The sequence below is a fragment of the Schizophyllum commune genome, assembly GCF_000143185.2.
Source record: "Schizophyllum commune H4-8 unplaced genomic scaffold SCHCOscaffold_8, whole genome shotgun sequence".
NCBI lineage: Eukaryota > Fungi > Basidiomycota > Agaricomycetes > Agaricales > Schizophyllaceae > Schizophyllum > Schizophyllum commune.
In genome coordinates, this window is record NW_026089545.1 from 118,771 (window position 1) to 142,929 (window position 24,159).

General features: G+C 61.3%; 14 protein-coding genes across 14 annotated transcripts; 7 read left to right on the forward strand and 7 right to left on the reverse strand.

Moving 5' to 3' along the window:
- Positions 1 to 686: 686 nt before the first annotated feature.
- Positions 687 to 3,315, forward strand: SCHCODRAFT_01313868 (uncharacterized protein). Its single transcript, XM_003030724.2, has 10 exons — positions 687 to 885; positions 958 to 1,155; positions 1,203 to 1,279; positions 1,336 to 1,436; positions 1,496 to 1,626; positions 1,681 to 1,769; positions 1,821 to 1,945; positions 2,002 to 2,666; positions 2,722 to 2,897; positions 2,951 to 3,315. The coding sequence occupies exons 1-10, from the start codon at positions 697 to 699 to the stop codon at positions 3,057 to 3,059; spliced, it is 1,860 nt and encodes a 619-aa protein (XP_003030770.2). The 5' UTR covers positions 687 to 696; the 3' UTR covers positions 3,060 to 3,315.
- On the reverse strand, positions 3,313 to 4,619 carry SCHCODRAFT_02331915 (uncharacterized protein). Its single transcript, XM_050342399.1, has one exon. The coding sequence runs from the start codon at positions 4,490 to 4,492 to the stop codon at positions 3,572 to 3,574; it is 921 nt and encodes a 306-aa protein (XP_050199024.1). The 5' UTR covers positions 4,493 to 4,619; the 3' UTR covers positions 3,313 to 3,571.
- A 248-nt stretch (positions 4,620 to 4,867) lies between these two features.
- SCHCODRAFT_01098460 (uncharacterized protein) lies at positions 4,868 to 6,858 on the forward strand (the record flags this gene model as incomplete). Its single annotated transcript, XM_003030723.3, has 3 exons — positions 4,868 to 5,998; positions 6,050 to 6,161; positions 6,221 to 6,858. The coding sequence occupies 3 exons, from the start codon at positions 4,868 to 4,870 to the stop codon at positions 6,856 to 6,858; spliced, it is 1,881 nt and encodes a 626-aa protein (XP_003030769.2).
- Positions 6,859 to 7,442: 584 nt separating this feature from the next.
- On the forward strand, positions 7,443 to 8,033 carry SCHCODRAFT_02630340 (uncharacterized protein; the record flags this gene model as incomplete). Its single annotated transcript, XM_050345585.1, has 1 exon — positions 7,443 to 8,033. A coding segment is annotated over one exon (591 nt), but the record flags the coding sequence as incomplete, so codon positions are not given.
- Positions 8,034 to 9,864: 1,831 nt separating this feature from the next.
- Positions 9,865 to 10,385, reverse strand: SCHCODRAFT_02331944 (uncharacterized protein). Its single transcript, XM_050342400.1, has one exon. It carries the CDS (start codon positions 10,220 to 10,222, stop codon positions 9,896 to 9,898), a length of 327 nt encoding a protein of 108 aa, XP_050199026.1. The 5' UTR covers positions 10,223 to 10,385; the 3' UTR covers positions 9,865 to 9,895.
- SCHCODRAFT_02331945 (uncharacterized protein) lies at positions 10,386 to 11,262 on the forward strand. The gene has a single exon (XM_050342401.1). It carries the CDS (start codon positions 10,548 to 10,550, stop codon positions 11,160 to 11,162), a length of 615 nt encoding a protein of 204 aa, XP_050199027.1. The 5' UTR covers positions 10,386 to 10,547; the 3' UTR covers positions 11,163 to 11,262.
- Positions 11,263 to 11,446: 184 nt separating this feature from the next.
- SCHCODRAFT_02630342 (uncharacterized protein) lies at positions 11,447 to 11,763 on the reverse strand. Its single transcript, XM_050345586.1, has one exon. It carries the CDS (start codon positions 11,703 to 11,705, stop codon positions 11,490 to 11,492), a length of 216 nt encoding a protein of 71 aa, XP_050199028.1. The 5' UTR covers positions 11,706 to 11,763; the 3' UTR covers positions 11,447 to 11,489.
- Positions 11,764 to 13,752: 1,989 nt separating this feature from the next.
- On the reverse strand, positions 13,753 to 14,281 carry SCHCODRAFT_02630344 (uncharacterized protein). Its single transcript, XM_050345587.1, has one exon. It carries the CDS (start codon positions 14,249 to 14,251, stop codon positions 13,985 to 13,987), a length of 267 nt encoding a protein of 88 aa, XP_050199029.1. The 5' UTR covers positions 14,252 to 14,281; the 3' UTR covers positions 13,753 to 13,984.
- A 123-nt stretch (positions 14,282 to 14,404) lies between these two features.
- On the reverse strand, positions 14,405 to 14,929 carry SCHCODRAFT_02508947 (ankyrin; the record flags this gene model as incomplete). The annotated part of the gene is made up of 1 exon (XM_003030295.2): positions 14,405 to 14,929. One exon carries the CDS (start codon positions 14,927 to 14,929, stop codon positions 14,405 to 14,407), a length of 525 nt encoding a protein of 174 aa, XP_003030341.1.
- A 50-nt stretch (positions 14,930 to 14,979) lies between these two features.
- On the reverse strand, positions 14,980 to 15,975 carry SCHCODRAFT_01128098 (uncharacterized protein; the record flags this gene model as incomplete). Its single annotated transcript, XM_050341078.1, has 2 exons — positions 15,664 to 15,975; positions 14,980 to 15,588 (listed from the first exon to the last, which is right to left on the reverse strand). A coding segment is annotated over exon 2 (609 nt), but the record flags the coding sequence as incomplete, so codon positions are not given.
- Positions 15,976 to 16,507: 532 nt separating this feature from the next.
- SCHCODRAFT_02669156 (uncharacterized protein) lies at positions 16,508 to 17,840 on the forward strand (the record flags this gene model as incomplete). Its single annotated transcript, XM_003030721.2, has 3 exons — positions 16,508 to 16,542; positions 16,595 to 16,888; positions 17,537 to 17,840. 3 exons carry the CDS (start codon positions 16,508 to 16,510, stop codon positions 17,838 to 17,840), a joined length of 633 nt encoding a protein of 210 aa, XP_003030767.1.
- Positions 17,841 to 18,024: 184 nt separating this feature from the next.
- On the reverse strand, positions 18,025 to 18,706 carry SCHCODRAFT_02630346 (uncharacterized protein). Its single transcript, XM_050345588.1, has one exon. It carries the CDS (start codon positions 18,569 to 18,571, stop codon positions 18,326 to 18,328), a length of 246 nt encoding a protein of 81 aa, XP_050199031.1. The 5' UTR covers positions 18,572 to 18,706; the 3' UTR covers positions 18,025 to 18,325.
- Positions 18,707 to 21,237: 2,531 nt separating this feature from the next.
- SCHCODRAFT_02453049 (uncharacterized protein) lies at positions 21,238 to 21,540 on the forward strand (the record flags this gene model as incomplete). The annotated part of the gene is made up of 1 exon (XM_050342565.1): positions 21,238 to 21,540. A coding segment is annotated over one exon (303 nt), but the record flags the coding sequence as incomplete, so codon positions are not given.
- A 228-nt stretch (positions 21,541 to 21,768) lies between these two features.
- Positions 21,769 to 24,144, forward strand: SCHCODRAFT_01172694 (uncharacterized protein; the record flags this gene model as incomplete). The annotated part of the gene is made up of 9 exons (XM_003030720.1): positions 21,769 to 22,014; positions 22,177 to 22,369; positions 22,475 to 22,729; positions 22,778 to 22,802; positions 22,945 to 23,429; positions 23,465 to 23,503; positions 23,566 to 23,615; positions 23,985 to 24,087; positions 24,116 to 24,144. The coding sequence occupies 9 exons, from the start codon at positions 21,769 to 21,771 to the stop codon at positions 24,142 to 24,144; spliced, it is 1,425 nt and encodes a 474-aa protein (XP_003030766.1).
- Positions 24,145 to 24,159: the final 15 nt, after the last annotated feature.

Below are 24,159 nucleotides of genomic sequence, written 5' to 3' on the forward strand. Positions count from 1 at the left end.
GATACGGGGCAAACGAAGGACATCGATGCCTTGCGTGGCGGATCACGACTTCATTTCTCGGTTTACAAGAAATCTTATCTCGAGGTTTTGTCTCGTACCCCGCTGTCATACGAACGACCAGACCCTATATAACGACACGGACACACCTGCCTAAATGTAGTCAGAAACGCATCGAAGAGGGAAAAAGGTGTCTGACGTACTGATTGAACTGAGCTCACACGCGAAGTCATTGTACCTGGACCGGCCTGAGGTCGATAGTCATGTCCGTCAGGTGATACCGAGAGCTAGATTCGCGCACTGAAACGACTTTCATCCATCCATGCCGACCATGTTCAGAACGCAGCAGCGCATGCGTGAAGCATGGTCTCGCTCGCTAGCTGCTTGAGTGAAATGGTGGAGCCGCCTTGGGGGCATGGACAATGCCACAATGGTAGGCAGACGGACGACGATGGGAAGAATGGGAGAGTAAAGCACCGGTATCGTCCTTCGTTATGTCAGAGTCGTCCTCCGGAGCATCGCCCACCTCCCCAATCGAGCCCGGCTCTGCCCCGTGGAGTAAGTCAGAATCAGGAAGAGGAGTGTACGTTCGGCTGGTGTCGCTGAGTCTGTGACGACCGCGCGTGACCTAGCTTCCCCAAATCACATCGCTGGCCACAGGCCGCATCTTCGCCGCCTGCTAATTTATCGTTCGCCATCATGGCCAGAGCACCCTTCCAAGTCGCGTGTCTTCTTCCTGGACGCACCACCGCGCCACAAACGTCCGCTCCGCCCAGCGTCGGCGTGCTCGACGATGCGAGCCAGAATCTCAAGTCGAGCGTGCGCAAGCGGCCCCGGCGCAGGCGCCGATCCCACCTACTCAGGATGCCTCTGGAGATCATCAGCATGGTACACCGCCTCCCAATGCTCCCCTCCTATAATGCATCGATCCCAACCGTCTCACTGACATCTCCTCCGCAGATTCTCGCTTGCCTTCCTCCTCAAGACTTGCTCAGCATGTCCAGGCTGTCTCGCGCGTTTCGCGGCGTCCTCCTCTATCGCCCCACGGCACTCCCTCTGTGGCGCAGCGCGCTGCACATCAAGCCGGGCTCCTCTCATATCCCGACGGACATGAACGAGGTCCAACTCGCGCACCTCGTGTTTGGCTACGATTGCCAGGTCGGTTCTACTCGGCGATGGCTTTCCTCCTGCTGACCGGTAGGTAGTTCTGCGGCAGCAGGCGCCACGTTGTGGCCTGCTACGCTGCTCACGTGCGCTTATGCGGCAAGTGCGTCAGGAACCGGTCAGTAGGGGCGCATAATCCACCGCTCACCGCCGTCTCTCAAATCGCTTTCCCAGCTTCATGCCCTCCAGAAACCTGCCGACGTCTCTGAAGCGGATACTACCCAGCCTCTCTGGGAGGTCCGGTATCCTCCCGTATGTAGAGGATGCATTGTCAGGTGTGTCGCTCTTGCGTGATTGGAAATCTGCGCAGCTGAGGCTGCGTCTTACGCACCAGGAGAGACGCTGTTCTGCAAGCCGACGGTAGATGAGTACGCGCAGGAGCTGGATGCCATCGCGCAGACCAACATCGCGCCACCGGCTGATTGGTTCAGAACAAAGAGGCGCAAATTTCTGTCTGACCTCGAGGTGTGTGCGCTACGCTGCCATCTCTGTACTGATGACCCGAAATGATACTCCCAGTTCACGAACTATTGCAATGCTGCGCGAATCCGCGGCCTGGCTGAGGAGTTTCAAAATCAGCGCAAGAGACAACAGTACAGGAAGGCAGAGTACGTCCGATGCTCGTGCCGTTCCTGGTGGGCGCTCTGATTGCCTCCCAGGATCCTCAGACACCTGGAGGAAGAAGGTTGGCAAGAGGAAGTGTCCAAAAACCCGAACGTCCTGTCCGGTGCTTCCTTCTTGCGCAACAAGGCCGTGAGAACCATGAAGCCTCTCTCTGAGAAGCGTACGTACCGGCACGATTCTCCTCGCGCATGGATATCGCTCACCCCGTCTTCGCAGAGTGGACAAGGCTGCGCGGGATCGCTGTCGCGCATATCAAAAAAGCCAAAGCTGCCCGCCTCGAGCGAGAACGGGTCGCCGCCATCGAGGCGCTCAACGAGAGCCTGACTAGCGTACACGCCGAGTTCCGCCGCGCGCAGCCCTTCCGCGCGCTGGTGCCCACCGCCGGGGACATGGCTAAGGCGCCCGTCGTCAGGCGCCTGTACGAGCAGCTATCCGCCGCCCCGCCTTCCCCAGATGCTATACGCGCCGCGCTCGAGGCAGTCTCCCCCACATTCGCCGACCGCTGGCGCGCGCACTGCGAGGAACTCCTCCTGGACATCATGCGCGCGCAGGGCGGGCCCGCCCCGGCGCGCGCGACGCTCGGCCTCGCGACGACCGTCTTCGCGCTCTGCGGCACCGACACGCTGCTCACCTACCCGCACATCCTGTGCGAGCCCGCGCTGGACGTGCCGCTGGGCCTGCGCCGAGGTGCGGGCGGGTGGGACCCGCGCGGGCGCGTCGCGCTCGTCGCGTGCGCGGACGTGGTGCGTCGGATGGTCGCGCTCGCCGGGCGGGACCCGCACGCGACGAGCGCGCTCGCGATGGACGCGCTCGACCCGTGGTACTACTACCCGGACGAGGACAGCGCCGGGCGGCGGCGCGCGTACACGTGGCGCGGCATGGTGCGCGTTGGTCCTATCACACTTCTCTCTTTGCTGACAGTGCCCATTCCTGTAGCTGAAGCTCGGCGCGCGCTGGTGGGGGCGGCCCTTTGCGATGCTCGGGCCCTGGGAGACGGGGGCGGCGCGCGCGCGCGCGGGCGTTGCGTCGTTCAGCGGCGGCGATGCGCTCTGCGCGCGGTGCGGGGCGCGGTTTTCCGCGTCTGCCGCGCTGTGCGCGCACCTGTACCAAGCGTGAGTCGGGCTCGCACGTCGGATCGCGAGCTGGGCTGATCAAACTTGCGCAGGCACAGCGTCTTGAGGCCAACCGGGGCGGACGTCGTTCTCGATTATGGCCTGATGAGCAGCGCTCCGACGAGGGGTGTCCTGCTCACGCTCCTCGTCGATAGCTTGTGAAGCTCCTCGTGTTGCCAGCTTGTGAAGCTCCTCGTCGACAGCCTGTGAAGGCGTTGCGGGGCGTACACGTGCGCTCGAGGGCCGTGAGGTTTCATGATCGACGAGAGTAGGTGCACCAGACGACGACACCGAGGGCGAACGGCGGGCGGGTAGGTGGCGCGGCGCGCGACTCTTGGACACCTGCAAGCGCCCGATCCTGGATAGCTGACTCGCTATTGAAGAGGAGTCGCCGACTCACTGATGGAGAGGTGGTTGTCAAGACGGGAAGACGTGCTCCTGACTCCTGTAGCCGACGGTGATCTATCACGGCTTTGTCGTCGCTCGGAAGCGGCCTCCGTCGTAGCTCGGAAGGCAGTCAGAGCCGCTTGTTCGGTGTCGGAGCCGTGAACTGGCGGCTGAGTCTAAGTGCTTGTTTATTCGACTGGCGGGTGGGCGCTTATACACTAGAGTGGCGGCTGAGTGTTATACACTGGATTGGCGGTGGGGTGGTTTGTACCAGTACTGAGGCGTGTTCATGCTTGCCGATGCGTGTTTATTATTGCCGATGCGGATACCCCGTTGCTTCTTCGCCAGCTCGCGCGTTCGGACTCGAGATCCGATTGCGCCGCGTCCTCTGAGATCCGATTGCGCGGTGTCCTCGAGAACGGATTGCGTCGTGTCCTCGAGAACCGATTCGCACGCGCGTTGTTCCACAAGCGGCTGCTAAGGGAGACTAGCGCGTTCTCGCAAACCGATTGAATCGTATGCTCGCACACCGATCTAATCGTGTGCTCGCGAGGACTCCGATGAAGAGATCGGAGGACTCCGGTAAAGAGATCGGATGAAGGGAGGCATACTGAAGCAAGGGGAGGAAGACTGAAACAAGGGGAGGAAGACTGGAACGAGGGGAGGAAGACTGGAACGATGGGAGGAAGATTGGAACGATGGGACGAAGACTGGAACGATGAAAAGGGACGGCGAGGCAGGTGGGGGGGGAGACCAAATGAGGGGGGAGACCAGATGAGGGGGGAGACTAAGACTAGATGAGGGGGGAGACTAAGACGAGGCGAGGGGGAGACTAAGACGAGGCGGAGGGGGGGGGAGACGAAAGCAAGGGAATCGTTGTCGAGGGTCCGTCCGCACGCACTGCCGTCGTCGGAGGTCCGCACGCTGCGCCGCGTCGCCGGAGCCTTCCTCATCGCTGCGCCGCGTCCTCGGCCTCCGCCATCATCGCGTCCTCGACCTCCGCAAGCATCGCGCCCTCCATATCGACCCCCGGCGCCCGCGACACCTGCGCTGCGCTGCGCCCGCGACGCCTGCGCTGCGCTGCGTCGTCGAGATCGCTTCTCGCCGCCGACCGCACTCATCCCCTTCGCCCGCTCCCCCCGCCCTTCGCCCGTCGGTCCTCCCCTTCTCGCGCCCCATCCTGCGTCCACTGTGGTGCCGCGCCCCATCCTGCGTGCGCTGTCGTGTCGCACCCCGTTCTGCGTGCGCGGTGGCCGTCCCCCTTCTCACCTGCGCACTCGTTCCTCGAAAGCGTACGGCGCCTTCCTCGGTCCTCAAGAGCGCACGGCGCCTTCCCTCGTTGCTCGAAAGCGTACGGGGCCGTCGCTCCTCGATAAGCGTACGCCACCTCGTTCCATGAGAGCGTACGGTGCCCTTCTCCCGAAAGCGTACGAGGCCTTTCTCGTTGCTCAATAAGCGCACGATGCAGGCGTTCCTCGACAGCGTGCGACGCATTCGTTCCTCGAAAGCGTACGGCGCCTTCCTCGTCCTTCTCCACCGCGTATGCCTTCCTCGTTCCTCGAAAGCGTACGCCACCTCGTTCCATGAAGCGTACGACGCCCTCCTCGTTCCTCAAAAGCGCACGCCGTCCTCCCTCCTCGAAAGCGTATGAGGCCTCGCTCCTCGAAAGCGTACGCCACCTCGCTCCTCGAAAGCGTACGCCGCCCTCGCTCCTCAATAAGCGTACGAGGCCTCGCTCCTCGAAGCGTACGGCGCTCTGCACCTCCAAAGCGCGCGTCTTCGTTCCTCCAAAGCGTACGGAGCCTTCGTTCCTGGAAGCGTACGCCTTCCTCGTTCTTCTCGATAGTGTACGGCGCCTTCCTCGTTCCTCGAAAGCGTACGGCACCTCGTTCTTCTCGAAGCGTACGACGCAGTCGTTCCTCGACAGCGCAACGCCTGAGATCTTCGAAAGCAAACGGCGCCTTCCTCGTTCCTCGAAAGCGTACGAGGCCCTGGCTCGTCGAAGCGTACGAGGCCTTCCTCGTTCCTCGATAGCGTACGCCTTCCCTCTTAGAAGCAAACGTCGCCCTCGCTCCTCGGAAAGCGTACGACGCCCTCCTCGTTCCTCGAAAGCGTACGGCGCCTTCGCTCCTCCAAAGCGGACGCCTTCCTCGTTCCTCGATAGCGTACGATGCACTCGTTCCTCCAGAGCGTACGCCCTGGCTCCTCGAAAGCGCACGGCGCCTTCGATCCTCGCCTGCGTACGACGTCCTCCTCGTTCCTCAATAAGCGTACGCCTTCCTCGGTCCTCCAAAGCGCAACGCCTGAGATTTTCGAGAGCGCATTGCGCCCTCGATTCTTCTCGAAAGCGTATGGCGCACTCGCTCCTCGAAAGCGCAACGCCTGAGATCTTCGAAAGAAAACGCCTGAGATCTTTGAATGCGTACGAGGTCTTCGTTCCTCGACAGCGTACGACGCCCCGGTCGACGAAAGCGTACGAGGCCGTCGCTTCCTCGAAAGCGTACGAGGCCGTCGCTTCCTCGACAGCGTACATCGCCTTCCTCGTTCCCTCGACAGCGTACGCCTTCCTCGTTCCTCGAAAGCGTACGACGCCCTCGTTCCTCGAAAGTGTACGAGGCCCTCGTTCCTCGAAAGCGTACGACGTCCTCGATCCTCGAAAGCGTACGATGCAGTCGTCCTTCCCGAAAGCGTACGCCACCTCGTTCCTCGAGAGCGTACGCCACCTCGCTCCCTCGAGAGCGTAAGGCGCCTTCTCTCCTCGACAGCGTACGAGGCCTTCGCTCCTCGAAAGCGTACGCGGCCTTCGCTTCCCCGGAAGCACACGGCGCCTTCCTCGCTCCTCGAGAGCGTACGGCGCCTCATCGTTCCACAATAAGCGTACGCCATCCTCGTTCCCTCGACAGCGTACGCCTTCCTCGCTCTTCGAAGAGCGTAAGGCGCCCTCGTTCCTCGAAAGCGGACGCCTCCCCCCTCCCTTCTCACCTGCGCACTCGATCCTCGAAAGTATACGCCTTCCTCTCCCTCAAAAGCGTACGACGCCCTCGTTCCTCGAAAGCGTACGCCACCTCGTTCCTCGAAGACGTACGGCGCCCTCGCTCCCTCCCAAGCGTACGACTTCCTCGTTCCTCGAGAGCGGACGACGCCCTCGCTCCTTCGAAGCAAACGTCGCCCTCGCTCCCTCGAAAGCAAACGTCGCATTCGCTCCTCGACAGCGTACGGCGCATTCGCCCCTCAAAAGTGTACACCTTCCTCGCCCCTCGAAGAGCGCAACGCCACCTCGTTCCTGAACGCGCACGGCGCCCTCGTTCCTCGAAAGCGCGTGGTGCACTCGCTCCCTCGAAAGCGTACGCCTTCTTCGCTCCTCGAAAGCGTACGATGCAGTCGTTCCTGGAAGCGTACAGCGCCTTCCTCAAAAGCGTACGCCGCATCGTTCCTCGAGAGCGTACGGCGCCCTCCTCGTTCCTCGAAAGCGTACAGAGCCTTTGTTCCTGAGAAGCAAACGTCGCCCTCGTTCCTCGAAAGCGCACGGCGCATTCACCCCTCCCACCCACCGGCGGAGCAGGATTGCGTCTGAAGAGAGTTCGGGGAGCAAGTGGTGGGTGGGGAAGGGGAGGAGAGGAGGGCGAAATAGGAAGAGGAAGGGGAATGCGAAGAGGGAGGGAAGGGAGGGAAGGGAGGGAAGGGAGGGAAGGGAGGGAAGGGAGGGAAGGGAGGGAAGGGAGGGAAGGGAGGGAAGGGAGGGAAGGGAGGGAGGACTAAGGAGATCCCAGCGGTCAACTCGCGCTCTCTTAGCGGTAAACTCGCACCCCGCCCCGCGCCTCCAACTCATGCGCCTTCCCCCGCACTCGACTCGCACTTCTTCCGCCTGCGCCTATTCTCCCCCCCGCGCCCATTCTTCCCCCTGCGCCCATTCTTCCGCACGCTCCCGTGCCTTCTTGAGCGGCCTCCTCTTTGCTCACTCGCCGCCATCTTCCCTGCCTTCGAGGAGGATGCCTCCCTGGCCTTCGAGGACATCTTCCCTGCCTTCGAGGAGAATACCTCCCGTCGTATATATCCCACGACCCGTTTCCTCTCGAGCGTACTCCTCCCCCATCCCCCCTTCTTCCATCCCCACGCCCCCCCTTCCATCCCCACGTTGCCTTCGCCTCCGCGAAAGCACGGGAGCTCCTGCCCTTCGCCGTCCACAGTGCACCGCTTCCCTTCGTTGAGCCTCCAACAAACGGCTGCCCTTCGCTCACTTCTCCGCAGCGCTTTCGCACACCCCGTCGCGCCCCGGTTCCCTGCGTCCCACCAGAGCTCGCCCCTCCCATTCTCCCATCCCATCTCGCCCACACCGCAGCCCCTTCGCCTGCACCACACACTTCCCCCCCTCGCCCCCGGCGCATCCTCCAGGCCGACGACCGCCCCCCTCGCCGCGTCCTCGACGTCGGCCTCGCCGTTGTCCTCCAGATCGACTCTCGACGTCCTCGACGCGCCGTCAAAGGCACCCCCTCGCCGTCCTCGAGATCGACACTCGACGTCGCCCCCGGCGTCGCCTCCGGATTGACCCCCTGCGTGTCCTCGAGGTCGGCCCCCTCGGCGCTCGAGGTCGACCCCCTCAGCGTCCTCGAGCTCGACGTCGGCCCCCGGCGTCCTCGGCGTGTCTTCGAGCTCGGCCTCGCGGTGTTGTCGAGACAGACCCTCGCTAAGTCCTCGAGCTCGACTATCGCCAAGCTCTCGAAATCGACCCCCGACGCGCCGTCGAGATAGACACCCTCCGTTCTGTCAAGATCGACTCGCGCCGTGCTCTTGTCGAGATTGACGTCCTCGAGGTCGAGATCGACTCGCTCCACAACGTGCTCGAGATCGACCCCCGACGGACTGTCGAGATCGCCCCCGACGGACTGTCGAGATCGACCCCTTCGGCGTCCTCGAGATCGGCCCCGCGGTGTTGTCGAGGTCGACTCCTCGCCTTGTTCGCGAGATCGCCCTACCCCTCGCCGTGTCCTCGTGCTCGACCCCGACGCACTGTCAAGATCGCCCTCGTCGAGGTCTGCTCCTCGCCGTCATCCAGATCGACGTCGCCCGATGTCCTCGAGGAGCGCTCCGCGGCGTCCTCGTCGACCTCGATTCAGACCGCCCTCGGCGTCCCTCCGCTCCGTGGACCTCGCCGCGTCCTCGAGGCCGACCTCTCGCCGCATCCTCGACACCGGCCCCCCCAGCGTCCTCGACGACGGCCTCGCCGTTGTCCTCCAGATCGATTCTCGACCCCGTCGCCGCGTACTCGTCGAGCTCAACCCCCGGCGTCCTGCGAGATAGACATCTCGACGTCACCCCCGGCGTCGCCTCCGGATTGACCCCCTGCGTGTCCTCGAGGTCGCCCCCACGCCGTCCTCATAGAGATTGACCCCCTGCGTGTCCTCGAGGTCGCCCCCACGCCGTCCTCATCGAGATCGACCCCCCTCGCCGCCCCCTCCACCACGCCGCCCACTCCTCTCGCTCCTTCCCCTCCTCTCGCCCCCTCCACCACGCCGCCCACTCCTCGCGATCATTCCCTTCCTCTCGCTCCTTCCCCTCCTTCCCGACCTGTGCTCAAAATGCGGATCCGTCCTCAACATGCGCGCCCTATCCTGGCGAGCGCGCGCCTGCCCTGTCATGGCGAGCTGCGCGCCTGCCCTGTCCTAGCGAGCGCGCGCCTGCCCTGTCCTAGCGAGCGCGCGCCTGCGCTCAAGGCACGCCAGTTCACCCCCAACGCCGCCCCTCCGGAAGTATCTCAGTTGAATGGGAGAGAGGGGGGGAAGAAGCGATGGAGGGGAGAGGGGAGAGGGGAGGGAAGAAGCAATGGAGGGGAGAGGGGAGGGAAGAAGCGATGGAGGGGAGAGGGGAGAGGGGATGGGAGGGAGGGGTGAGATGGGAGAAGGGGATGGGAGGGAGGGGTGAGATGGGAGAAGGGGAGTCATAAGGGAGAGGGGAGACGCGAGACGGGAGAAGGGGAAAGGAGGGAAGAGAGAGGGGAGAGGAGAAGGGATGGAAGGGGACGAGGGTGGAGGTGGGATGGTGAGGGAGGATAAATAGGGGGCGAGAGCCACGCTGGACCCATTGAAAGTTGATAGCAGCGACGGCGATGTGGGGGTACGGAAGTAGACCGGAATCCCTAACCCTCCAAAGCAGCAGAACCTAGACGTGACGTCTTGCTCTTCCCGTAGGAACTTTGAGGTCGCGGTTTGGGCCTGGCGTCCAGGCTAGGGCACGGCGGCGATGGAGGTCACGAACAGCTACGTGATGGAGGACACTGATGGCTTCGTTCGCGACCATTCGCCCAGCCTGCGTACGGGGTTGGTACGGGGGTCACCACGATCATGGACGCAGGAGCACGACCACCGCATCCCCGGTCCGGGTTCGACGCGTATGAGGTCATTGTGATCGGACGCGTCGATCATCCTTCGTGTTGCCGACTACCGACCTTCTTCGACGACGCTCCTGCCTTTCTGTCTTGGTGCTCTATGCCCTCCATCAGAAGCCGACCTTCACCCATTCAGTCCACCGCCCATCCACGGCTGTCGGATTGACGCAATACCTCGCTTCCATCCCAAACCCTCGCCTCTCGCCTCACGCAGCGGTCGTGGTGCCCGCTACGAACGCGACTGGACTAGAGCTTGGACGGCCGACGCTGAACGCTCTCTCATCCTCCTTCTGTCTTTTATCGCTCGTGCGCTCGTCTGTCCTCTATCGCTCACCTCCGTCCGTCCTCTATCGCGCCTGCCCTCGTCCTGTGTCAAGACTGACCCGACTTGGACCCGACCTGGCTGCCACTCCCTCCTTGTCCTCGTCCCCACCCCCTCTTCCTCCCTTCTTTTATCGCCCTTCTCCCTCCTTCCATCGCCCTCCTCCATCCTCTCCCACTCTCCCACCCACCCTACATCCCTTTCCCCCCTGCCCCATCCTCCCGCCTGCACCATCCCCCGAGGATCTTACCGCGCAATCAGCTGTCTTGGAGCCATCAAGCGAGGTCCGAAGCAGTGCTCGCCAAGCGTGCTCTGAAACCGCGAATTCGACCCTCCGAGTTGTGGGCGACTTATGTGCTTAATACTCATGGCTTTTCTCTGCTCTTCTGCCTTTCGCGCGTACACTTGTTATACGCCGATCCTTCGACCCACTCCTCCCTTCCCCTGCCGCAGAGGTGGAGAGAGCGAGGGCGCGCTCGGGTGATGGGCGAGGGTGCGCTCGAAGCGCGCGAATGTCCAGACCCCATAGGTCGCAGATGTCCAGCCCCATAAGACGCGGATGTTCAGATCGTTCAGACCCCATCCGTCGCGGATGCACAGACCCTATCCCCATAGGAAGTCGGCGGCTCGACGAGACGGACGTGCACGAGACGGACGGGCACGAGGCGGACGTCGACGAGATGTACGCCGACGACGCGGCAGTGAAAACGTCGGCAGCGCGTTGTGGGGGACGCTGACGGGGGTCGTCGAGAGCATGGTAAGGGGGTCGACGAGAGCATGGTGCAGCGGAGGTGCGCGTCGCGATGGTGCAGCGGAGGTGTGCGCCGCGAGGACGCAGGGAAGGTGTACTTCGCGATGGTACAGGGAAGGGGCGCGTCGCGATGGTACAGGGAAGGGGTGCGCCTCGGGGGCGCGAGGGGCGGTGCGCGCCGCGAGCAGAAGCGCGGGCGGAAGAGCGCGAGGAAGAACACGGGCGGGAGAGCGGGAGGAGAAACAAGGGCGGGAGAGCGCGAGGAGGAGCAGGGAGGAGGGGGAGGAGAAACACGAGCGGAAGAGCGAGAAGGGGCTTGAGGATGGGAGGGGCGCGAGGGGCGCGAGGGGTGCGAGAAAGGCGCTTCAGGGTGCTCAGGGTGCGAGGGAGAGGGGGTGGAATGTGTCGAGGACGCGCGGGTGAGGAGAGGAGAGGAGGGGCGACTACGGAGGACCGACGGACGAGAATGAGGGAAGCAGGGCTGACGGACGAGAATGAGGGAAACAGGGCTGACGGACGAGGGTGAGGGAAGCAGGGCTGAGGGGACGAGGAACGCGGACGCGGGGGGATCACGCGGGCACGCGAGGTCAGACAACTCGATGACGCGAGGTCAGCTAACTCGATGTCGCGGAGTGTCGACGACGACTCGATGTCGCGGAGTGTCGACGACAACTCGCTGACGCGGAGTGTCGACGACAACTCGCTGACGCGGAGTGTCGACGATAACCCGCGGACGCGGCGGTGCGCTTCTCAGCTTTGGATGCGGACGTGGCGGCGCGCGTCTCTCAAATGTGGACGCGGCGGCGTGCCGGGCCGGACAATACGGCGCGGGCGACGAGGAGGGCGACGGGGAGAGGAGAGGAGAGGAGGAGGGGAGGGAAGAGGAAAGGAGGGGCGATGGGGAGAGGAGAACAGGGGCGACGGGGAGAGGAGAGGAGAGGACGCTGAGGAGGTCGTCGAGAGCATGGTCAGCGCGACCTCGACGGCGCGTGGGGAGGGGGAGGTAGATGGCGCGGGGAGACGGGCGCCGACGACACAGGGAGGGGGAGCTAGATGGCGCGGGGAGACGGGCGTCGTGGCGAGAGGAGACGGGCGTCGTGGCGAGCGGTCGAGCAGCACTCCGCTCCTTCACTGCCCTTCGGTGCGTGGTCGGTGGTAGGGGGAGGGGAGGGTGAGGGGGTTAAGGGGAGGGCGAGGGGAAGGAGGGGCTTAAAAGGAGGGGGCTTTAAAGGAGGTGGGGGTCAAGGGGAGGTGGGCGAACGAGGCAAGGACAGGGAACGAGGCAAGAACAGGGCACGAGGTAGGGACGGAGGTGGCGGCCGCTCGTTCTCTTGAGGGTGCGGCGGCGACGGGGGCGAAGAGTATGACGGGCGCTTCAGGGTATGACGGGCGACGCGGTGGATGGGGGGCGAAGGGTCGAGGGACGAACTCACCCATGAGCGCAATAGCTCGGCGGGTGGACGGATGGGGCGGCGGGGACGGGCGACCCAGGGAGATGCGACGAGAGGTAGGGGTGAGGAGGGGGTGGATGGGGGACGATGTGCGGGCGCTCGATGGAGTGTGGACGGGGCGTCGAAGGGAGTGGACGGGGCGTCGAAGGGAGTGGATAGGGGCGTCGAAGGGAGTGGATAGGGGGAGATGGTGCGGAAGAAGGAAAAAGGAGCGAGGATTTCTCCCTTCCTTGCCCTGTCCACTTTTTTCATCCCCCTTCCCTCCCTTCCCTTCTCTCCCTTCTCTCCCTTCCACTTTCCTCCCTTTCCTCCAATTTCCTCCCTCCCTCCGCTTTCCTCATTCCTTTACCTCCCCTCCTTTCCCTCCCTTCCCCCTTCCCTTCCCCTGTCCCTCTTCTCTTCCCCTTTCCTCCCTTCCCCTCCCTCCTGCTCACCAAAAATCATTCTTTGCATCAATCAGGCCAATCCTGGGTTGCGGACTTCCCTCTTTCTTCGCCCCACCAACCCTGCGGGGTCGTACGTGTCGTGGGCTCGGTCGTACGTGTCGTGGGCGCGGTCGTACGCGTTATGTTCGCCGTCATACGCGTTATGTTCGCCGTCATACGCGTCGCGTTCGCAGTCATGGTACGCGTCGCGTTCGCCGTCATACGTGTCTGTCGGACCTTGCGCGGCGTGTTCGTCATCCGAGGCGCGGGCATACTCCCATCCGAGGCGCGGGCTCGATCCAAGGACACCGCCATACGCCTCTCGTTCGTCGTCGGCGGACCTTGCGAGGCGCGCGCTCGGTCGGGGATTGTGAGGCGCGGGCTCGCGCCTTGTGTGGTGCGTTCGTCATCCGGGGCGCGTTTGCCATCGGAGGCGCGTTTGCCATCCGAGGGGAGGACGGCGCGAGGCGCGCTCACGATCCAAGGCCCCGGGTAAAGGGAGAAGATAGCGGTGGAGGTAGGGGGGAGGGATGTAGGGGTGGGATGATGAGGGGAGGAAGGGTGGAGGGGACGACGGGCGGAGGGGGGGGGGGGGGTGGCGCGCTGGAGGGGAAGGTGGTGCGCTGGGAGGAAGGTGGCGCGCTAGAGGGGAAGGTGGCAAAGGTGGAACGAGCGGAGGTGGGGCTGGAGGGGAAGAATGGTGAAGGGGAAGGAGGGAGGGAGCGAATCTCAGCGCGCTTTCAGTCGCGAAGGATGGAGTGTGCCATTTGGAGCGAGAGGCGGGGCGTTTTCACTCGCGAGAAGCGGGGCGTTTTCACTCGCGAGAGGGCATTTTCACTCGCGAGAGGTGGGGCGCGCCATTTGGAGCGAAAGCCGGCTTTCGCGGAGCGGCTCTCGAGGGCTGGCTGTGCAGAAGCGGCTGTGCAGGAGCGGCTCTGGAAGAGCGGTTGTCAAGGAGCGTCTTTCGTGGGTTGCCTTTCAAGGAGCGGCCTTCGAGAGCCGACTTTTGAGAACCGGCTTTCGAGAGCCGACTTTCGAGAACCGGCTGTCAAGTAGCGGCTTTCGAGAAGCGGTTGTGAAAGAGCAGCTCAGCGGTGTGTTCAGAGGATGACGGGATATGTCTGGTGGACGAGGGGCGGGGTTTGTTTGGAAGACGCATGGCTGGATATGTCTGGAGGACGCATGGCGGGATATGCTTAGAGGATGCAGGACGGGATATTCTGGGAGGACGCGGGGTGCGATGTGTTTGGAGAATGCGGGGTGGGATTGGAGGGGCGAGACACGTCTGAAGGACGAGGAGCTACGGGACGGGTGCGGGAGTGGGTGCGGGATACACGACGGGAGTGGACGCGGGATACGTGACGGGAGTTCAACAGCGCGGAAGAAGGGCAAGTGAAGAGGTAGGGAGGTATGGAGGCGGCAAGGGGAGTGGGGGGAGAAGAGCGCGAGGGGACGAGGGGGCGCGAGGGATAGAGAGGCGCGAGGGATGGAGAGAGGCGCGCGCGACGGCGAGCGATGCGACTGAGAGGGATGTAGAAGGATACAAAACTGTCGCTGTCACTCGAACCCAAAGAACGTCTTCGCTAACAAATAATACAGGAATCCCAAACTTACGCGTGGTTTGTGTCAAGTACATTGTCGACAGTGCCCTGGGAAAGAAACACACTCGTGTCCGTCCGCCCATTGCTCCATAAATTTTTCTGACCGTACGCACAATTGTATCAATGATATTTGATCTTCTGCAAGCCGATGGGTGATTTATTGTTACCGTATTGTCGCGAAACTTACCTCAGGTGCTCGCCTTTGCTTCTCCGGCCCGGCGCCTGAAAGAGTTGATGGGAAACCTGCCGGTCTTCTCAGTGCATCCCGCTCGCTGAAGCAACTCTCGGATGCCCGAAACGTTCTCGAGTCTCGCCGGCAACGACTCAGCTTCGCCCAAAGCATCCAAGAGAGTCGTATCGTCGTCTGCGCGTGTCCTCGGATCGCTGCCCAGTTTGAGCAGCACTTCGATTATCCGATACGCGCGACGGTAGTATACCGCGAGGTATAATGGAGTCCATCCATCCTCGTTGCGGGCCTCGAGCACTGCGCCTCGGTCAACGAGAAGCCCGATGATGTCGTCGTGGCCTTGAAGCGTGGCGAGATGCAGAGGTGTGTTATGCCTGGTGTTGATCGCGTTGACATCCGCGCCTCGCTCGAGGAGCATGTTGACGATGTTGATGTGGCCCTTGCAGGCCGCGGTGTGCAGGGAAGTATATCCGTCAACATCGTGATCCTCGACGTGTGCCCCCTTGTGGAGGAGTAGGCGAGTCATGTACTCTAGATTGTTATGCGCCGCTATCATCAACGGCGTGCGCTGATACAGCAGTACGAGCAAAGACCTTCGCGGCGGCGTCGGTCCTTCTCGGCCTGGGTGAGCGGAGCACGAGGCCTTGAGCCCGTTTTGGTAGCATCAATCTCCATGGGTTCACCCGCAGGCAAAGCGGTGTGAGACGAACGAGGAACAGGAGCAGGAGCAGGAACAAAAGGAGGAGTAGGTTGGGGAACAAAGGACGGTGCAGAGGAGGATGGGTTGGACTTAGCGGTCTTCTTCTTGGCCTCCTGTTGGCGCTCTTGAGCACGACGGTGCATGTCGTTGTCGACCTCGATAATGGTGGCGGTGTACTCCGAGTAGGGGAGCATCTTGAAGCCGCGGACGCTGAGGAGGAGGTCCTTGAGCTCGGGCTTGAGGTGCTTGTAGAGGGTTGCCTTTTTGGTCATGTCAGAGAAGTCGACGTGCTTGGCGAGCTCGTCGTAGGCCTGGATGTAGTTCGCGGCTGAGCCGGTCTGCCACAGGGCCTCGATCTTGTCGAGCATGGCGTTGGTCAGGTCGGCCTCGTCGAAGCGGGATTCGAGCCGGCGGAGTAGTTCGTCGAAGTCGTGGAGCACGTGCTCCTCCGTCCTCGAGATGTTGTTGAACCACATCTTCGGCATGCCGGGACCTAGGTACGTGCCGAGGTAGAGGGACTTGTGATAGTTGGTAGGGAGTGTCGAGCTGGAGAGGAAGACGGCGCTCTTGATGTCCGCGATGAAGGAGGTGACGGAGGTGGCCTTTCCATCGAAGACCTTCGGCTCGTGGAAGCGCGCGGTTCCTCGAGGGGCGTCGGACGGTGGTTCGGTCTGCGCGGGCACTGCGGGGTCGGCCGCAGCGGCCGGAGACCGTGCTTGAGCCACGGCAATCGCGTCAATCTTCTCGGTGAGGTTGAATATCGCCTGGCCGAGGTTACGCTGGTGGTCTTGAAGTGTCACGAGGGCGGCGACGGTGTTGTTGAACTCGGCCCAACCGGGGGCTGCCGGGGGAGCTTGGCCGATCGACGCGTCGGTAGTCGCCTGCGTCGGCGTCGCGGACCCTGTCGACATGTTGGGGTCGATGTGGGAAGCCGAGTTGGCCCACTCGTTGGCGCTATTGTCTTCGCCGTACATGGATTAGTGCAAAAGGGCCCAAAGGCGTGGAATTCGAAGTTTGTGCGTGGGATCGAGGACGTTACCGGGGTTCGCGAGATCAACAGCGTGAGCTCAACGTGTTGATGAGGGTGGTCGAATCAAACTGTGACGGTCAAGGCGAGGGAAGCGAGACGGGACGAGGTTCGAGGCGAGCACTGGTGTTGATTCGACGAGGAAAAGGGTAAATACGGGATGCGAGTCCAAGTAGGTACGAAGGGCTGCTGGTAAACAAGTATACACAACGCGAGACGCGCAGCGGCGAGGCGCGACGCGCGACCTGCGCTTGCGCACAATACAACGGAAAACGAGTAAATACGAAAGGCCGTGCGATATAAGTAGAAAGACCGTGAGTCCGAGGACCCTGACCCTCACAGGCCGCTTCCCTCTCAGTCGCCCTCGCCGCCTCCCTATGAGAGTCTCAATCGCCTCCGCCTTCCTCTGGGAGTCTCAATCGCCGCCGCCTCCTTCTTAGTTGCGTCCACTCCTCCCTTCCTAGGCCTCCTCCGCTGCCTCCCACTCCGCCGCCTCCCTCTCAGTCGCCTCCGCCGCTACCCTTACCGACCGCGCCCTGGAGCCACATCGACTTTTCATCCACCCAGCCACGCACCCTCCCTCCTCCCGCTCAACGCCCTCCCTCCTCCTCCCACTCGACACGCACCCTTCATCCTCCCTCGTCGACACCCTGCACCTCCCGTGCTGTGGCGGTCGCCATCGCTACGGAATGGGGAGGAAAAACGCGAGAAGATGGAGAGGCAAAACGCGAGAAGATGGCGAGCGGACAAGGTGGATAGTGGGGGGGGGGGGGGGGGGGGAAGTGCGAGAAGATGGAGAGGAAAAGTGCGAGAGGATGGGGTGCGGAGGCGAGTACTTAGGGGCGTGAAACAAGGTGAGTACTTAGGGGCGTGGGCAAGGTGAGTACTTAGGGGCGTGGACAAGGTAGAGGGTGGGAGAGGGGAGCAAGGGTGGCGTGGGTGTGGTGGGTTCAAAGGGGTGGAGGGGAAGCGGGGCTGGAAAGGATGTGGGGGTGGAGGGGAAGAGCGAAGGCGGGTAGGGGCGTCAAAAAGGTGGAGGGCAGAGTAAGGGGTGATTGGTTCAAGGAAACGGAGTGAGTGAAGGGGAAAATCGAGAGGGGGGGATATATAGTAGCAGATAGATTCTCAAATTTGAAAATTCGAGTCAGTGCGCCGTACTTCCCAAGTGTGTGAGAGATTCGCTCCGACATGTTGTGGAAAATTCGCCCCGACAGGTCTGTGGGAGATTCGCTCCGACAGGTCTATGAGATCTCCGCTCCGACACATCCTCAGAGAAAGATTCCTTCTGGGTGAGCGTCTTCGAAATTCCGCCACATCCTCGAGTTGCGAGCCCTCCTTCTCCTCCCCCGCCCTCGCCCCCAATCCATCCCCCATGCCCGACCTCCCGCCGCACCCCTCACTCGCAGCCCCGCCTTCCCATCGCACGCTCCCCTCGCCGCTCTCTCCTCCCTCCCCGTCCTCGCTCTCAGGACCCCACCCCCTCCTCGCTCTCAGGACCCCGCACCCTCCTCCGCCCGCGTGCCCATCTGCCCTTCCGTCCACGCACCGCCCTCTCCTCCCCCTTCGCCCCTCTTTCCTCCCCCTTCGCCCCTCTCTCCTCCCCGCTCCGAGCGGCGCGCCTTCCTCGCCCCTCGCAGGCGTACGTCGCTCGTCGCACCCCGCAAGCGTACGTCGCTCTTCGCACCCCGCAAGTGTGCTTCCCCTCGCTAATCGCGAGCGTACGTCCCCTCGCTTCTCGAAGCGTACGTCCCCTCGCCCCTCGCGAGCGTACTCCGCCTCCGTCATCCGTCCCTCGCGTTCTCACAAGCTCATGCTCTGCTGCGCTCCTTCATACGTCTCACAATCGGGTATGACTTTGATTTGGCAAGGTGGATGAGGGAGGGAGGGAGGGAAGCGTTAAGGAGAAGGGACTGAACAAGGGAGGACGAAATGAGTGGGGAAGGGAGGGCGAAGGGAGCGTTGTAAGGGAGGGGCCAAGGCCGGGTAATACAAAAAGGGAGGGAGGGAAGAGAAGGGATGGAAAGAAAGGGGATGATTAAAGGGAACGTCAGTGTATGCATATATATCCCACCGCGAATTCGCATCCTTCAGCTTCCGCCTAGCGACAGCAGTCCTGGGAAAGGAGTCTCGAGGACTCCGCGCTCGAAAAGAGTCTGATGCTCTGTCCAATTGAGCTGGGCGGGCGGTAGGGCAGGTTAGGTGGGAGTGGGTGCAATGGGGGGACGTATGAGGAGGCAGAAGGTGACATGTGGGGAGGAGGAAGGGGCGTAGATGGGAGGGAAGATAATGGGAGGGTTAGTCGAGAAGGTGGGCGGAATGAGGTGGAGGTAGAGTTCGGATCTGGGGCGAGGGCAGCAGGCGACGGCGCAAGCAGTAGTGAGCGGACAAGGGACGGACGGAAGCACCGACCTCTTCTTCCAAGGCCGCCATCGTCGTTGCATCGATGTAAGAGGTCCAGGCAGTCTACGGGGCCTTGTATTAGGCGCAGTCAGACGATTACACAGGCCCAAAAGCACGACTCGGGGAGGACGGCAGAGTCGACGCATAGCGACGATTCTTGGATGAAGGCAAGACGGAAGAGGCCCGGCATCCCCGGCCCGATCGCGCGTGTTTGTTCGTCTTTCCCGATTTGGATTGTCCATTGTCCTTCCCGACCATCATGTCGTCGGCCGCCTTCGACCCTATCTCTTCCTTGTTATACTCTCTCGGCAAATATACACGCCTCTTCTTCCACAGAAGGCATATCCTGGATCCTGATATATGACTGGCTTTTGGCGCGACCGACGAAAGGATCGCTCCTTCTGAGGCAGGATGGAATGACATTGACAAGAACGCCTACCGTTAGTGCCTTCGTGTCGGCACAAATAGCAGGGGTAATAAGGGGTCGGATTACTTCTCTTGTGCTGAGTGCTGAGTGCTGCTTGCCCCTGGCGATCAGGACGGTGCGTCTTGCTGTTCATGCGCGCAATCGCTGACGTTCGGACAGATTATTTCTCGCGATGTTTGGCCTGAGGGGGTAGCCCTTTGAGTGAACCTGCACTTGTGTGCTAAGCAACATGGAGAGAGAAACGACGACTCATACCAATCACCTCCACGCATACAAGAACTCGAAGCCAGCGGTACCCTTCGTGCCTTGATCACGCAGAACTTTCGCAATCCCCCTCCCCCTCGTCCTCTCTATATAGCTGTATCACCTGATCTTCTGAATTCAGTAGCGCGTCCGGCAGCTTCACCGCGTACGAGTCGCTCGATCATCGCGGAAGGCGGTGAGGTGCCGTTCCCTCTCGACCATCCGATGATTAACCTTGTTGAAGCTCTACGCCAAACACATATGGCCCTCTTCGAGCGTGTCTCCTCCAAACAGAAGCACAAGAGGCGCGGAATGGCCATCTGAAGCGAGGGAGGCGAGCAATCACTGGTGCTGGACTTCCAGGTACGTCTCACTTAACTTTCGGCCTCGCTCGGTATTCTAACGCGTCATCTACAGCGATTGAAAGCCTCTCAGCCGAACGTCGTACTCTCCACATCAAGGCCTCACTCGATGATTGCAGAGTTCGACACGCTTACAGTCGTACGCAACGCACTCTTCAAGTCCATCACCCATCTCATCCGACGCACCCTGTCCCGCGCTCAGACCTCACTGAGCTCAAGAAGGATATCCTTGAGCTTCATGCGGAATCTCAGCCCGCGCGGTGAGCGTTGTCGACCTCGCCAACTTCGGGAATACGGCCAGGAATCGTAGGAACGGCCCCGACGAACGAGGATCTGACCGTCGAATCCACCTGCGTATCCTGCGATATCCGCCGGCGGAGGCGTCTCTGTATGCTTGATGTATGCAAATCTAAGACTGCCCTTCGACGGCGTGCACTATCGTCGGGAGAGCGTGGAGGGATCACCGGGCATGGTCGAGGTATTTGCTATCCCGTTCTCTCGCTTAAGCCATCATGCTCACAGCCTGCCGAGTCATTTTTGCGAAAATTTGCTTGGCCCCGTGCGCGAGCGTCCTAGCCAAGTATGCCAACATCTGCTCAGGCAAGTACGCGTACATGCGCTCTGTCAAGTAAGCAGATTCCCCTCAGAGTAGAGTCTAGCTCGCTTGCGGTGCGTCTTGCCACGTTCTCCCGACACCCTCCGCCTTCTGACTGTCTTTCTACAGAGCTCGGATGCGTCCCCATTGCTGACTTCGCTCTCAGCACCGGCGGGTCCCTCGGTCGACGAGAAGACGCGAACATCTCCGTAAACCGGGCGAATGCTCAACGCGCATCGTACGCCTCGTACAGTACACCCTCGTCCGCACTTGGACTTCCTTGAGTTGGAGCAAAATACCTTTGACCATCGTGGGCAGTCTCAGCTCGTGCGGGCGGTGTCTTCGTCCTCGGCAACATCGTCGAGGGGTGACCCAAGTATCTTCGAAGATTCAGCGGCTGACTCCTTCGCGTCAGGTCTCTGTACGTAACATCGTTGAGATGTTTATCGATGCGCCTCAAGGTGTCGACCGTCTGTTGCCGACAGTATCAGCGGCGCCGACTTTCGTGTTCGAATGCGCCTCCATCCGCGCCGTCGCACATACCTGGGCCTCATTCGCAGATGGTCCCCAGCGCCTCAGGCTCTCGAGGTTGGGCGTGTATACTATATCTTAGGTAACGCAAATGAAACTCTCGTTTCTTTACTTTTATTCTCGGCATGAACTTGTCCATGGTGAGGAGGTAACTAATGTCGACTCGGCATATGGTTTCCCTTTCTGGGCCTTTCTTAACGCACACAGATATGACGAAGTACGAGGACCGCTAGGGCTGCGCTATCGACTACTACAAGTTCCCTGCGGCGCTACCTAGCATATCATGCCGGGCAGGCGGGTCGATGCAGATGCGCCTCGCGTATCTTCCGACCCAGTTAAGGCTTCGGAGCAGAGACGTACGGCGCAGGGATCCTTCCCTCGGCGCTTATCGATGGGTGCTATGCGTGCGACCTGATGTTGTATTGCCCCTCGTCCTTCTCGAGATGCTGTGCTGACACGAGGCCGGTGAGCTGGTATACACCAGGTGGGCGAGCCTCTCCTTCCTTCCGACCCTCATCGTCGATACTGAACGTTGAATCCTCAGTCCCAATGTCTGATTCTCCTACCTTGTCTGCGGGGCATCGTCCTCTGCGCGATCGCCTTTTACCCTCGTGGATCATCCGCTACTTCGCGCGAGGCCGCGCTTCGTCATCGGCGCCTGTCGCAAGCTCTGCGATCGCCTCGTCGACCACGGCGCCTGGCGACGACTCGGATGGCCCTCAGCCTCATCTTCGTTCGTCAGTGTCCACTGTTGCGACCTCTCCTTCTGCCTCGCCGTCTCCCGGCAAACGCTCAGGGCCGCGCGAGCGACTATCGATCTTGAAGCTATACCGCCGTCTGTCGCGGGCGCTCGCTCCCTCGTCGCGCGGCACACAGCGCATCCCCACTGCCGTTCCCGAAGTCATTTCGGACGCGCTTCAGGTGCCGCCATCGTCGTCAACGGATGGTATGGACCCCGATCCTCCATCGCCCACCGCCACGGCTGTGGAAGAGAACACGCCCTCGGGTTACGTCGAGGAAGCGATTGTCCATATATCGACCGCAACCATCGACGTCGCCGACGAGCCCGTCGTTGACCCCATGACCATGATGTGGACCGAGGCAGTGGCGGAGTGGAAGCAAAAGGCGGGCGTCGATCTGACCGCCCCCGAAGCAGCATTGTTCAGCTCTAAGGAGGCCCTGGCGAGCTACGTCGCCAAGATGGAGGCGGAATCGCAAGATGGCACTGAGATGAACAGATGGGGACGCCTCCGCAATACTCTCCTTCCTTTGGCCCGCATCGTAGCGAAGTTGTGCGGGCCTATCGGTGATACGCTCAGCTCGACGGTGAGTGATTCACCCTCGCGGAACTCGCATCGCGCTGACGTGTCCGATGGCAGGTCTTCCCTCCCAGCAAAGTGATGTTTTCGGCTATTGGACTGATAATCAGCGTGCGTTTATTCGTCATCTCTCCTTCGGTCTACAGATGATGAACCATCACCACGACAGGCAACTGTTCAGGCTCACGAGGAGTTCAAGTTGATGACCGACGCGTTCGATGAGATCAGGGTGCATCTTCAAGTCGTGGAGATCGTCGCCGCGCATCCCGGCACGCTGCTATACGAAACCTCCATCGAGCTCCTCGTCCAGGTCCTCAACGTCCTGGGAGTCATGATGAAACTGAGGCATGAGAGTTACGCAGGTCAGGCGTCGACGTCCTTGCCCACTTCCCGCGCCTGACCGTGCAAAACAGGTCGAGTGCTCAGAGCCCTAGGTGAGATACGTCCGCTCGCCGATTCCATGCAAGGCTTGCGGCGTATCACCTCGCGTTACAAGGAAGCGATCGTTGCTGGCACGCTGGAGGTGGTCACAAAAGGCAAGATATCCGACGAGCTGGAGAGGATCCTGAAGTGGCTTGGTTTCGACTCCGTGGATTCGTCCAAGAGAATGAGCTCTTTGCTCAACGATCGCGCGGAAGGGACGGGCTTGTGGTTCTTCGATAATCGGACCTTTGTGAACTTTCTGGAGGGGCAAACAAAGGTGCTAACTATCCAAGGCAAAGGTGCGACGCACGGATGGTCAGACGAACGTTTGCTTACGCTTTCAACAGCTGGCTGCGGGAAGAGTACGATCATGTATGTTGTGGCGTACTACACGCACCACCATCTTGCTCATCATGTTTGTCAGCGCTACAGCAATCCGGCATCTCCGAGCTTATTGCACATCCCACGGATCCACGCACACCATTCTTCCATATTTCTTCGACACGGCTAACAGCTCGGGCCGTGGAGACTTGGATTCCGTCCTGTCGTCGTTCCTCTGCCAACTCGCACTTGGAGATCAACATTGCATGGACAAGCTTGAGAAAGCTCGTCAGAAGTCGATGGTCGATGGCGGCCTCACCCGCGACGAGAAGCTCGATATTCTGATGGGTATGCTGGGCACTCGGCTACGAGTCTTCCTTGTCATCGACGCGTTGGACGAAGCTCTCGAAAGCGAGCGTCCAAAGATCCTCGCCGCTCTCAGAAAGCTGCGCTCGTGCAGCTGTAGTTCCATCCTCGTCTCCACGCGCTTGCCCCTGCACGCCGAGGATCTCCAGGACGCTGTGCTGTCGATCGATCAGGTGAAGGCCAACACCGACATCGAAACTGCGCTCGATATCGAGTTCAGGGATGGTGGACGATTAGCGGGCATTGCAAACACCGAGATGGTGCGCAACAGGCTGATGGATCGAGCTGACAGAAAGTACGTCTTCCGCGTTCGTAAGTGATGCCGCTTGTGTTGATAATGCTACCAGTATGCGCTGGACAGTACTTGTCGTCGAGCAGCTCAGGAGGTATGCAAACGCCCCCCATCGACTTGCTAGGGTCTTAGAGGAGCTGCCTCTGACACTCCAAGGGCTGTACTCCAACTGCCTCGAGGACGTTCGCGAAGAGGATGTCGACGATGTGCGCCGGCTAGTCGTGTGGATTCTCAACTCAGTGCACCTCTATGATGTACGGGTCCAGCGACTGGGCGTTATCCTTGCCTTCGACTACAGCTCGGAAGTGCCACAGTACAGGCATGATTGGCTGTCTCCAAACCCAAGGGACGTCCTACGAACGCTCTTGCATTCAATGTTCTTCCAGGTGGATCAAGGCTTTGTCCGCATAACGCATGCTTCCGTCCGGGAGTTCCTCACCGCTCTTCCACCGTCTTCCCGATTTTATACATCCAGCGAAGACGCTCAGTGTCTCATGGGCCGCACGAGTCTTGCCTATCTTCTTGCTGTCTCTAAACGCGTTGCTATTCCCACCTTCTACGACGACCTTGTCCAGCTCTGGCATGAGCACATCATCTTCGGCGAGCACAATCACTATGCAACCCTCGAGCGGCATATCATCGACACTCTGGGCGAGATCAAGAACCTATCTGCCCCCAGTGGCATCCTCACTCCCGCTTTGCACAGTGCAGTTGCCGGGCAGCACGACGGCCTAGTCTTGTTGCTGCTTC